Source organism: Myodes glareolus, chromosome 20 (assembly GCF_982192425.1).
Source record: "Myodes glareolus chromosome 20, mMyoGla1.1, whole genome shotgun sequence".
NCBI classification, from domain to species: domain Eukaryota; kingdom Metazoa; phylum Chordata; class Mammalia; order Rodentia; family Cricetidae; genus Myodes; species Myodes glareolus.
In genome coordinates, this window is record NC_142045.1 from 56,340,408 (window position 1) to 56,352,919 (window position 12,512).

The 12,512-nt window shown below is 41.5% G+C and overlaps 1 protein-coding gene across 1 annotated transcript in view; it reads right to left on the reverse strand.

Moving 5' to 3' along the window:
* Positions 1 to 1,385: 1,385 nt before the first annotated feature.
* Spata16 (spermatogenesis associated 16) overlaps positions 1,386 to 12,512 on the reverse strand; it is a 293,053-nt gene continuing 281,926 nt past the window's right edge. The window contains exon 11 of the mRNA XM_048452627.3: positions 1,386 to 1,667. Within this exon, the coding sequence (XP_048308584.3) occupies positions 1,545 to 1,667 (123 nt within the window). The 3' untranslated portion in view covers positions 1,386 to 1,544. The remainder of the gene's footprint in view (positions 1,668 to 12,512) is intronic.

Genomic DNA, 12,512 nt, shown 5'->3' on the forward strand with positions numbered 1-12,512 from the left:
TGAATAACAAGGATTAGCTATGTAGCTAATATTATTGAAAAAAAGAGAAAATTGTATATTTTCTCTTCTATTTTATCAAGAAGTTCTTTCTAGGTTTGTTTTTAGTGTCTTGGAAGGGCTACAGAATAAAACTCTCTATCTTCACTTTCAAGAAAATGCCAGAGAAGATCATATTTCTTATAGTTGAATTTTGTCTTTCAACTTTTGTATGAGTGTGTATGTGTGTGTTCATGTGTGCATGTGTGCACTTTGTTCATGTGGAGACCAGAGATTGAGAGCGAGTGTCTTCCTAAGTTGCTTTCCATTCTGTCTCTACCTTCTCACTCTTTTCCATACACCCAGCTTTTTACATGAATATCGTGAATTCAAATTCAGGTCCCTTTCTTGCCCACTGGACTATTTCCTCAGTCTCCCCACCCCAATATGGACTCCTGGTCAGTGGCCAAAGGTGTTATTATTAGTTAGATGGACAACTAAGCCAACCTGGACCTCTCTCATTCAGCTAGACTCATGTTCAAGAAAAAAAAATAGTTTCCTAGTGCTCATAGGAAATAAAATGTTCTGGTATGAGCTTCGAAGCAAAAAGGAGCTTCTTAACGTTTATGGTCTTTAATTGATCATAACTCTATTAATAGCTAATGCGAGTAGAGGTCAGCAATAGAGGTGGATTCCCGGGGGCATGGAGGATGGAATGGTACTATTTGATACAAGTTGGAGTTGAAGAAATCGTTTCCAGAGACTCCAAAGTCCAGACTGTTTCATTTCAATATTTATGTCTTGTGTTATGACTACATAAACATCCCATATGCTAAGAGCAAGCTTTTAATTTGTTCCTTCACCATCTCATTGCACCAAGAACTGCTCAGTACTCTTTCATTTCATATTTTTATATGAAGGTACTATTTATTTATTCTCAAGATTTGTAACTTGTGCTTATCTGTCTGTGTTACCTTCTGTCTAGGTTCCTCCTATTATCCTTATTTCTAAATCCTTTTACGGACCTTAGCTGGAGTTTCTCATGTTGGCTACACATTCACCATTCTGTCAAATATGTGAATCTATGTTTTGCCTGAAGAGCAGGTAAAATGCAGTATAAATGATCGAGAGGAAGAAGTGGAGACTTTCGTGGGAGTGCTGATAGTATCAACTGAACTGCATATGGCCTTAAGGACTGAGAAAGTGTACCATCAGCTTCACCTTTTTAAATGGCATTTACCTGCATGTGACATGTGATTATTTCCTAAGGAGCACACATGAACATGATCATCCTTGGGTAGACCTCACACACCTTAGTTAAGTCTGGAAGGACAAGGCAGGTAAAGGAGGCAGCTGCAGTTATTACAAGAGCTCTTCAAACAAGAAGAATTTGAGCCTGAGTCAAGTCAAACATGTTGAAAACATTTATTGTTTATAGCTGAAATGGATGAAGTATAGGCTATATTTGGCAGGGGTGTGCCGTCCACCGCTTTGGTCATGGCCTTTGTCACCCAGGTACCACCCACCTCAGTTTCCTTAAACACCTTGGGCAGCCTGCTCCCTAGCATCTAGTTTTGCTGTACAGTTTGAAGCCTCTTCATTTTTGTCTTCTGCCTCCGAGCAGTTCTCAGTTTCTTAGTTTTTAAGAAGTTGTCTTCTAGCTGATACAGAAAGTCTTCAATTCGTCCGACCTAGAAGAAATAAACAGAAAGTTTTTTTTTTTTGTTTTTAGTTTTTGTTGGTTACTTGGGGGTTCTAGTTGGAATGTGGAATGTCCCCAAAGGCTCACGTATTTGAATATTGGCTCCCCAGCCAGTAGTGCTATTTTGCAAGGTTGTGGAACATTTAAGAGGTGGGGCCTCACTAAAGGAAGTGCATCATTCAGGGTGAGTTGTGAGGTATAACTGTCTGCTCTCTGCCTACACAGTGTGACCAGATTCCTCCTGCTCCCGCATCCCACCTTCCCTGTCATGGTGAACTCCATCACTTCTGAAACCATGTGCCAAAATAGAACCCTTCTCCCTTAAACTGCTTCTTTTAAGGTATTTGGTTGTGATAATGGTAAAAGTAACCTTCACAGAGCCTTGGAAACGTATGAAAATGAAGAACCCCAGGTCCTATTCCAGTGCCATGAGCAGAGACAGTACTGATGGACACACGGGGAACAGGGACTTCTGTTTCTGGTCCCCTTGCTTTACTCTGCAGGCTTGAAGGAGTTGGCTCTTCTACTCCACCCATCTAACGGGGATGGAGGAGCCTATCACATCGGTGTTCTTTCTGGCAGCCAGCAGATCAAGGGATTTCAAAACAATGCATGGTGTAATCATGGCAGTTTTCTCTAGCGCTTGAAAAAAACCAAGAGAGGAAGTGAATCTGCTCCCCCAAAGTGCATGAGTCCAGCATCTCTGGACTCGGACCCTGGCCCACATTGGAGAAAACTGGATATTCCATATTGTCTTGACAGGAGCCATTGCTCCTCATAATCAAAAGAAGAAATTTGAAAGCACATTTTCTTTAGTACAGGTGGAACAATGACAAAAGGCCACATTGAGCAATAATTCTTGGGAAAAGAAAAGTGATTAGGTTTTTTTTTTTCAAGGAAAGTCTGCAATAATCCTGTAGTAAATGGCTAGATATATTTTATAATGTTTGTCTGAAGAAATATAGGATAAAAGTTTCCACATCTGCTGAACTGGGCTCTCATGAAAGTCAGTAGATACACTTCACACTTAGCCTGGCCTTCCAGACCTGCACACGGTGTGAGTCTAACACTGAAAAGCCCCTTGTCATTGAGTCAGCTCAGAGCTGGGCCACTTGCTATTCAAGGTGCCATCTACTTAGGATAAAAGCACTTACAACTTCAATTTTCTAATTTTGAGTCCTGCTCTTAAACCATCCAATTTATTATTCAGGGCTATATCCAAAAGATAATTCGGATTGTCAAAGTGAGAGCGATAAATGGCTTTACTCGTCGGCACGTTATGCTAAGGGCACATCACTCCAGGTGACGGAAACTTTGACTGGGGTTTGTAGGCAAACAGATAACTTATTTATGCAAAACAACTCTTTCCGAGAACCTTTCCGAAGTTCGTCAGGTAAATGTCTCCAAAAGCGTGGTGTCTTTTATGATGCCTTGTCCCTACAGGAATCATCAAAATAGCCTGAAGTCAAGCCAGTTTTATTTACTCCATGTATTTTACTCTGTCCAATTTTCAGGAAACTGGCGAGTAAAACCAAAAAGAAAAGCAGCAGCAACAACAAAGTCATTAGGCACAATCAAAGCCAACACAATGGCAGACACCGCCATCTCTTTGGTGGCTGAGCTGGTGCCTCCTTCCTGCCATTTGCACTGACAATGTGTCATTGTCAACTTCTCTACAATTACAGTGTTCCCAGTTGGCTCAAATACAATTTGAAATGACAATTATACTTCAACAAAAACAAGTCTTCTCCAACAAGAAAAAAAAAATAAATCATTCAGAAGTGAGAGCTGCTTTCATTTTTGTTTCTGACAATTGTTTTTAACAAGAGCAGTGTTGACCAAAAGGGCTCCCCTTCAAAAAAAAAACAAACAACCAACCAAAGCAAAGATATCCAAGTGTGGTTGCACAAGCCAGCAATTCCAGCACGTGGCAGTCTAAACCAGAAGATTTGAAGTAGAAAGCTAGCCTGGGCTAAAAAAGGAGGTCCTGTCTTAGGGAGAAAAAACTTAAAAGAAAATAAAGAAAAATGCAAGCCAAGTCAGTGTGGTAGAGAACAGGAGACTGGAGCTGAGTGGTCTAGCCTGAGCTCACGTCCCACCCAGTCTGTCCCAAGTCCCTCTGTCAACCTCCCCACACGGACACTGCAGTGATTCCTTTAAAATAAATCTGGCCTTGTCTGTCTTGGTTAAAATTTTTTAAATGAGTTCACGTGCCCACAAGGATGCCAGTGGACCTGTGAACAGTCTCACACCACTGCATCTGCGTTAGCCCTGTGACATCTCTCAGTCACTCTAGCACACCAGGTGCCTCTGCATCCTTGGCCCTTCTGGGGTTCGGCCTTCTGCAAGACCCCATTTCCTTTGCACTTCTGAGTCAATGTCAATTCCTATGTAGAGTCTTCTTTTATGAACAAGCCCAAGTTGGCCCTTAGGAATGTATCCTACAGCTGTTCATGCATCTCTGCATACTGCACGTTGTTTTTACAAAAGGTTTTAGGTTAATTTTATGAGTACGAATGTTTTGCCTGCCTGTATGTATGTGTACATACATGTGTGTGTCTGGTGTTCTCAGAGGCCAGGAGAGGGTGTCCGATCTCCTGGAGTTGGCATTACAGAAGCCTGTGAGACACATTGTGGGTGATGGAACTCAAACCCTCATCCACTCTCTTAACTCTTAAGCTCTTAACTCATCTCTCTGACCCCAATGTTCCAAGTTTTTATGCAATAACTTATACTGACTTATATAATATCTATTTTGTGAGACTAATCCCATACTGTCCTTATTCTCAGAACCTAGGATGTGACGGACCCCAGTAACCCTTTACTTTCTGGAAAGGGAGTTGAGCAGATTCCGAAACTAGTGATTTTTCCTACACTGTAATTAAGACTGATATGCAGCGTAATAGGCGGCTGTCTTTTCCCTTGTAGGATAAACAGACACCATGTCCACAGCCCATCACACCATCACCTTTGTCTGGTTTCCAGACTGTCAAGGCACGGCAATAAGCATGCGGTACACTTGGTATGTTTGCAAGAGCCCTAATGATGACTCAGCAGGAGTACGATATTCTTGGCTTATTATATCTTTGCTTTGTGTGCTTTCTGGGCCTCACGTCTTACTGATGTTTTGTATAATAAGAGGCCACACCCAGTCATAAAATTCCCGACTTGGACTCATGTGAGATCTGGTAGTCTGGTCCTAAGGATACACACACACACTTTCAGCGGTGGGGCTGTTCCCTTGGATTACACTGTTAGGCCAACGACACACGGTATTCAGTAAAGCAAGTCAATTTGTGTGCCTGTGCTTACTGAAGCACAAGAGAGCTGCGGAAGGGTTTAGTAAAACTGGGTCTTTAGTTTCCTCTTTTAAGTCAAAAAAAGAAAAATGCTGGTTGAAGGGAAAATAGATTCATACAACTAAGAACAGATTGCAAATGATAGAAGGTTCTATAAAGCCCTTAGGGAAATGAAGCACGAAGAAACACATGAGGAAGTGACAAAGAGAGAAAATGAGCTTGCTTGGGGCGCAGGATTCTTTAGTCTCTCTCTTTGGCACATCGTCTATTTGCTGCAGTGTCAGACTGCTTGGCCACTCTGAGTCCAATTTTTCCATTTGCAAAATGGGCAGGTAACATTTCCTTATGTCCGCATGTGCCAGTGCTGACTTGGGGCCGCAGTGGAGTGGGTGAGGGGCTGATGGCTCTTGCAGAGAAATCTGGATGTTTGATTACTGCAGGGAACTGAAGTTCTCAGATGGAGGGTGGGCTCTGTTCTACTCTGTGGGTGTTGGTTATCAGTTATATCCAAGAGTCAATAAATTGTCCATTGTCATTAGGTAGAATTTTTTTTTTTGAAACAGGTTTTCTTGTAGCCCAGGAAGCCCTCAAACTTACCCTGTATTCATTACATCTGTCACCTCATTTCCATGGTGCTGAGGGTCTAACCTAGGGCTTCCTGAATACTAAGCAAGCACTCTACCAATGGGTCTACATCCCTCTTTCTCTCTTGAACTTGTTACTATCTTAACTTCTAGTATTTCAAATATGTAGTTTTAATTTTTATTTATTCATTGACAGTTTAATAGATGTGTACAATGAATCTTGATCCTATGCACCCTGAACTGTCCCCTCTTACTCTCCCAGATGTTCCCTCTGACACGTATCCTCACCACCTTCATGTCCTCTCTCTTTCTGTGATAGTTTGGATAAGGATGGCCTCCATAGGCTTATATATTTGAATGCTTAATCATCAGAGAGTGGCACTATTTGAGAAGGATTAGGAGGTGTGACCCTATTGGAGGAAGTGTGTTACTGGGGAGTGCTTCAAGGATTTAAAAACTCAAACCAGGCTCAGTGTTTCTCTCTCTCTCTCTACCAATGGAGCAGGATGTAGCTCTCAGCTACATCCTGGTACCTGCCTGCATTCTGCCATTCTCCCTACTATGATGATAATGGACTAAACCTTTCTGAAACTATAGGCAAGAGCCAAATAAATACATTCTTTATAAGAGTTGCCTTGGTCATGGTTTCTCTTCACAGCAGTGGAATGGTGACTAAGAAATTGGTACTAGGGACTGGGGTATTGTTGTGACAGGCCTGACGATCCTGTGTTTTGGAGGACTATGAAAGACTTTGGGGCTTTGGACTAGAAAGGCAGATGGGTTCTTTAAGTGAGGATTAATAGATCATCTTAGTAGGAGTATGGAAGGCAATGCTGGGACAATCTGAACTGTGGTAGCCTAGATCAAGATGTTTTAGAAGGGAAGAATATTAGTGTGGCCTAGAGACCTACCTTCCTTGTGATATTTTAGCAAAGAATGTGATTGCATTTTATCCTTGTCCTAAAAATCTGCTTTAGCCTAAATTGAAGACTTTTGTATAAATGACATTGGCAAAGGAGAGTTCAAGACAACCTAGTATTGACTGTGTCACATGGTTAATAGTGGTCACTCTAATGAAGATCTGTACTGAAAAAGAGCAAGTTGGTCAATGAAAAATACAAATACAAAAGGAACATCAGAAAATGTAAATGTTAGAGCCAAATTCAGTGCTCAAGGAGATAAAAGTTTAAAGAAAAGGCTGATGCTAAATAGAATAAAGGGAGTGGCTCAGAGCAAGACTCCACCCAACTAAACTTCCAGCTTGTGGAAAGGAATTAAAGGGATGCTTCAGCAGAGACAAAAACCATCAAAACCAGTTAGCTGATGCAAATTTATTTGAAGGAGGGGCCAGGTTCCAGTCACAGCAAGCACCAGAATTTGACACCTTCAGCTATGTGGAAAAGGGGGTTGCAGAAGCTCCCTCTGTGACTAAAGAAAGCCACTGAAGTCAGACGTGTGTCAGAGGTGTCCCTGCATGGAAGCCTAGAGAGGCCACTGTGTGAAGCCTGGGTTTAACTGGAGACTTCACGATGTTAGAGGTATCAGAGTTGGGATAAGCTGCCAAAGAAAGCTGTAGGCAGGGTGTGGAAACAGAGAGAGAGGGGTTGTGTGTTGCAGTCACCAAAGCTGAAAAGAGCTGGAGATCTGAAGAGTGCTTTGACATCAGACATGGGGATGAAGAGTTAAGGTTTCCCTCCTGGTTTTCAGTCTTCTTTTTGTCTAATGTTTTCTCATTATGATCTTTCCCCTCCATTTTGGAATGGAAATGTTCTGAGACATTATATGAAGTATGTAGTCTGTTTTTTGTTTTTTATTTTATAGGAGGTTACGGTTAAGAGATTGCCTTGAGTCTCAGAACACCTTTGAACTTTGGATTTTTAAATGTGTTGAGATTGTGATTTGGACTATGGAGACCTTTGAAGTTGTATTAAATACATTTTGCATTATAATATGGCTATAAACCTATGGGGGTCAGGAGTGGAATGTAGGTTGAAAAAGAATGGCCCCATAGGCCTATATATGTAAAAGCTTAGTCATCAGGAAATGGCACTGCTTGAGAAGGATTTTGGGTAGATGTGGTCTTGTTGGAGGAAGTGTGTTACTGGGGGGTGGGTTTTGAAGTTTCTAAAGCCCATGCCAGGCCCAGGGTCTCTATTCCTGTTGCCTGTGGATCCAGATGTAGGAATTTCAGCTCCTTGTCCAGCACAAGTCTCCCTGTGTGCTGCCATGCTCCCCACCATGAGGACAAGGGACGTTAGTCCTCTGAAACTGTAAGCAAGCCCCAATGAATGCTTTCTGTTATAAGAGTTGCCTTGGTCATGGTGTTACTTGACAGCAAAAAAGCCCAAACTAAGATACCCATCAAGTCAAATTTGTGCAGCCAGCTGGAACACTGGCTGGTCTTGTTGGCTGGACCTTGTGTAGACCGGTGCTGCTGTTGAGTGAGTGCAGTAGTCGTGTTGTGTCCTCCCACACTTCCATTCTTTCCTGCTCCTCTCGGTGGAGCTCCTTGAAACTTGAGATAGTTGATTCCGCTCTGTTCCATTTGTGACTCAGCACTCAGCGGTGACTTGCTCTCACACTGGTTATCAAATCAGACTGGGGTCATTGGAATCCAAAGTGACTGTTGTCCTTTTAAAAAGAAGAGCTTTGCAAGAGAGGAATCTAAAACGGCTGGAAGACACTTAAGGAAATGTTCGACACCCTTAGTCATCAGAGAAATGCAATTCAAAACAACTCTGAGATTCCATCTTACACCTGTAAGATCAAGGCCAAGATCAAAAACACTGGTGACAACTTATGCTGGAGAGGTTGTGGGGAAAAGGGAACACTTCTGCATTGCTGGTGGGAATGCAAACTGGTACAACCCCTTTGGATGTCAGTGTGGCGATTTCTCAGAAAAGTAGGAAACAACCTTCCTCAAGACCCAGTAACACCACTTTGGGGTAATATATCCAAAAGATGCTCAATCGTGCCACAAGGACATGTGCTCAACTATGTTCACAGCAGCTTTGTTTCTCATAGCCCGAACCTGAAAACAACCTAAATGCCTCTCGATAGAAGAATGGATAAGGAAAATGTGGTACATTTACACAATGGAGTACTACACAGCCTAAAAACATAACGAAATCTTCAAATTTGCAGGCAAGTGGATGGAGCTAGAAAATATCATTTTGAGTGCGGTAACCCATACCCAGAAAGACAATTATCATATGTACTCACTCATAAGTGGTTTTTAAACATAAAGCAAGGAAAACTAGCATACAAATCACAATCCAGAGAACCTAGACAACAATGAGGACTCCAAGAGAGACATACAAGGATCTAATCTACATGGGAAGTAGAAAAAGACAAGATCTCCTGAGTAACTTGGGAGCATGGGGACCTTGGGAAAAGGTTGAAGGGGAGGGGAGAGGTAGAGAGGGGAGCAGAGAAAAATGTAGAGCTCAATAAAAATCAATAAAAAATATTTTTAAAAATCCCAAAATGTATGATAACAGATAATAAAGAAAGTAGTGTACACACACACACACACACACACACACACAAGCACACACACACACACAAACACACACACACGCACAAGCACACACAAAAGAAGAGCTTTGGAGAGAGCACTCAGAGAAAGTCAAGTGACAATGATGGTATAGATTGGGGTGTTGTTCCTGCAAGCCAAGACCCCCTAATGACAACCAGAAATCCCAGAAACTTGGAGACAAATGCAACAAAGCAGACCCTCTTCTTGAAACTCAGAAGGAACTAGCTTTGTGTGTGCTTTCATTTCAGACTCTTAGACTCCAGAACAGTGCAATTATTCCTTTCATTTAAGCCACTCAGTTTGTGGCATTTGGCTACAGCAGGCCTAGCAAGCGAATTTAGCCAATTAACTAACCCACAAAGAGAGCTCAAATTAGCTGCAGCTTTCTCCTCCAGCATGGCTTTGGTTCTCTTAGTTCACTTTTTAGTCTGAAAAGTCCTCTCTTGGTTGGATCCCCCGCACAGGCTTAGTCAACAGCTTGGAAACCAGAGTGGTCTGCCAATAGTGGCAGTACCAGCTCAGGCATCTCCCAAGGGACTCTAACTCCAGCTCTAGGGACTCTAATGCCCATCTTCTGGTCTCTGCTAGCACATTGCAGTCACGTGCACATAACCGCACATACACAGACAGACACAACTGAAAAATGAAATAGATCTTTTTGAGAAAAAGAAGTCCATCTCAAACACAAATGAATGAGTGGTTAAATTATCCAAATAAAGAAAATACGGAATTTGGGCTTTATGTTAAGTTTCAGGTTGTCTGAGTCTAAGGAGTAGGCATGTCTAAACGGGTTTGCTTGTAGATGGTTACAACTCAGGAATTGGAGGAGAAAAGGAATCAAAAAAAAATAAGAGAGAAAGAAAGAAAAAAGGAAGAAAGAAAGGAAAAGAAAAAAAATAACTATAAATGATTTTGCCTTTAGAAGAAAAAGAATAAGCAACCAGAGTCAAACTCTCCAGGAATAAATATCAGGCTCATGTGACTGCGGCGCTGGTTAGAGAATGAGAATGTGTTCTCAGCGATTAGCAGTTTGGGCCAAAAATCCTCCCAGCAAAACAGATACTTTACTCCACCACAGTGGGTTTGATTACATGACTTTCTTTGCTCTGTTCCAGATTAATTTCCAGACCAAATGCTTTTAAATATTTATCGCCCTTAATGGTTTGAATTTTAATTCTTATTAGAATTACAATTATTTCCAAACATGCTTGAAATTGATTTCTGAAGTAAGCGCGGCTCTGAACCAGCGCTGCTTCTGCAGTTGCTTTTGGCTACTGTTCAGTCAGGCCCTGGTGTTTCTCTTTTTTGACTTAGTGGATTTATTGTCTTCTACAACATGGAAATCTCAGGTGCCAAGGCCAGAAATGTTAACAAGCATACAAAAGACTCCATGACAAATACATACCTACTCCTGATAAAAATGCCCTCCATGACAACACTTTTAATCTTGTATAGAGCTAAAAATAAATCCTATTATTAAACGTTGGTAGCACTTTGTTCAGGGACACATATGGGCATCTCCTGAACATTCTCTGTTGCAATTTTCCCTGATGTCCTAGTAGAGAAGGTGGTGGTGGCCGCAGGCTGGAGAGCTGGCTTGGTGGTTAGGGGAGCTTACTGCTCTTGCAGAAGACCCCAGTTCGGTTCCTAGCACTTGTACCAGGTGTTGTGCAACCTCTTGTCACTCCGGCTCCTCTGTGGGTACCTGAATGCTCATGCACATACCTCCCCATGAACATAATTGAACACAAAGCTAAAAAGTATAGAGAAGATGGGGCTTTGGGGAAACGATCAAATCATAGAAGTAGGGCCCTCGTGAATCACTGCCCTTGAAAGCAAAGCCCAAAGGAGTTTGCTTGTCCCTTCTTTCACACGAAGACACACACACACACACACACACACACACACACACACACACAGACACACACAATTATACACAGACTGATAGACTGATAGACACACAGACAGACACATACACAGATATACACACACAGAGACACACAGACACATGCATACACAGACACACACCCACAGAAACACAAAAACACACACACAAATAAACACACATGGCTCAATTGTTAGAAGAGAAATATGACCCTTGTTATACACAAAGTCTGCTGGTACTTTGATTTTGTACTTTTCAGCCCCTAGGAATGTAACAAACAGATTTTTGTCATATGCCATTAAGACTATGGTATTTTTTCATTATGACTAAACAGATTAAAAGTTCATTGTGTTTTTTTTTAAATTTTTAAAATTTTTTTTAGAGTTTAAGTGCAAAAGTTTATGTGAAGATTGAACGAGTTTTATCATCGCTATTATTGTTTTTGAACAGAGTCTTACTGTGCAGCCCTGGCTGACTTCAAACTTGCTCTGTAAGCTGGGCCAGTCTTGATCTTGCAGCATCTTTCTCCCCAGCCTTCTGAGTGCTGGGCCCACAGGCATGAACCAAAAAGTTAAGCATGTTACCAAAGTTTTCATTTTAAGGTAATTGCAGATCTGCATTCTCTAGTCTAGTTAGAGGCGCTTTAGGAAGAAGCTGCATCCTTCTGTTCCCAGGTCTCACGGGGGTGATTAACATCTCGAACTATAGAAGAACACAATAGTCAGTGTATTGACGTTGATACCTACAAGCAGCACATGGATTTTACAAGGTCTGGAATAGCCGCTCATTTTTCTCTCTCTGTTCCTTTCTTTAAGCTGTCAACTACTAATCAGTGTGTCACTGAGAGAAGATTGTCTAAACAGACTATCTAATTCTGTTCTCTTTTGGAGGTCTATTCTGACAAACACATCTGTTTCTTGTTACTGATGGGCATAATCACATGATCTAGATAAATAGTTGGGTGAGCCATTTACCCTACGAAGGATGCCCAGACCATTTAGATCATTTAAATGTTGCGGCTACTGTGAATTAAGTTGGCGTGAACATTTTGCACCTGTTTTTTGTGTAACTGTAAGTCTTCAGTTGTCTGGGATAGATGCCCAGGAGAATAATTACCAGGTCATCTGGTAGCTGCATATTTATTTCATCATATTAAAGTATATTAATTACATAAAATAATGGATTTATCACTATATTTTAAACATGCATAAAATGTATTTTGATTATATTTACTTCCCTTTGCACCTTCATCCTCTCTCCCTTCTGTGCATGTCTTAATGAAATGACCACATTCTATTCTAATTGGCTGCACCATCTTTTCTTCCCATTGGGAAGGCTGCTGTGAACCAGTTCCTCACATCCTCACCAGGATTAAACCTTGCAGGATTTTTATTTTAGCTGTTTGACAAGTACGGAGGGACATCTGGAGGTTTTGTTCTTCAGGCTACCACATGCTATTGTCCTCCATTTTCTTTACAGGTGAATTTTGAGAACTTTTATACACTTAGTTAATTTATTTTTGAGTCAG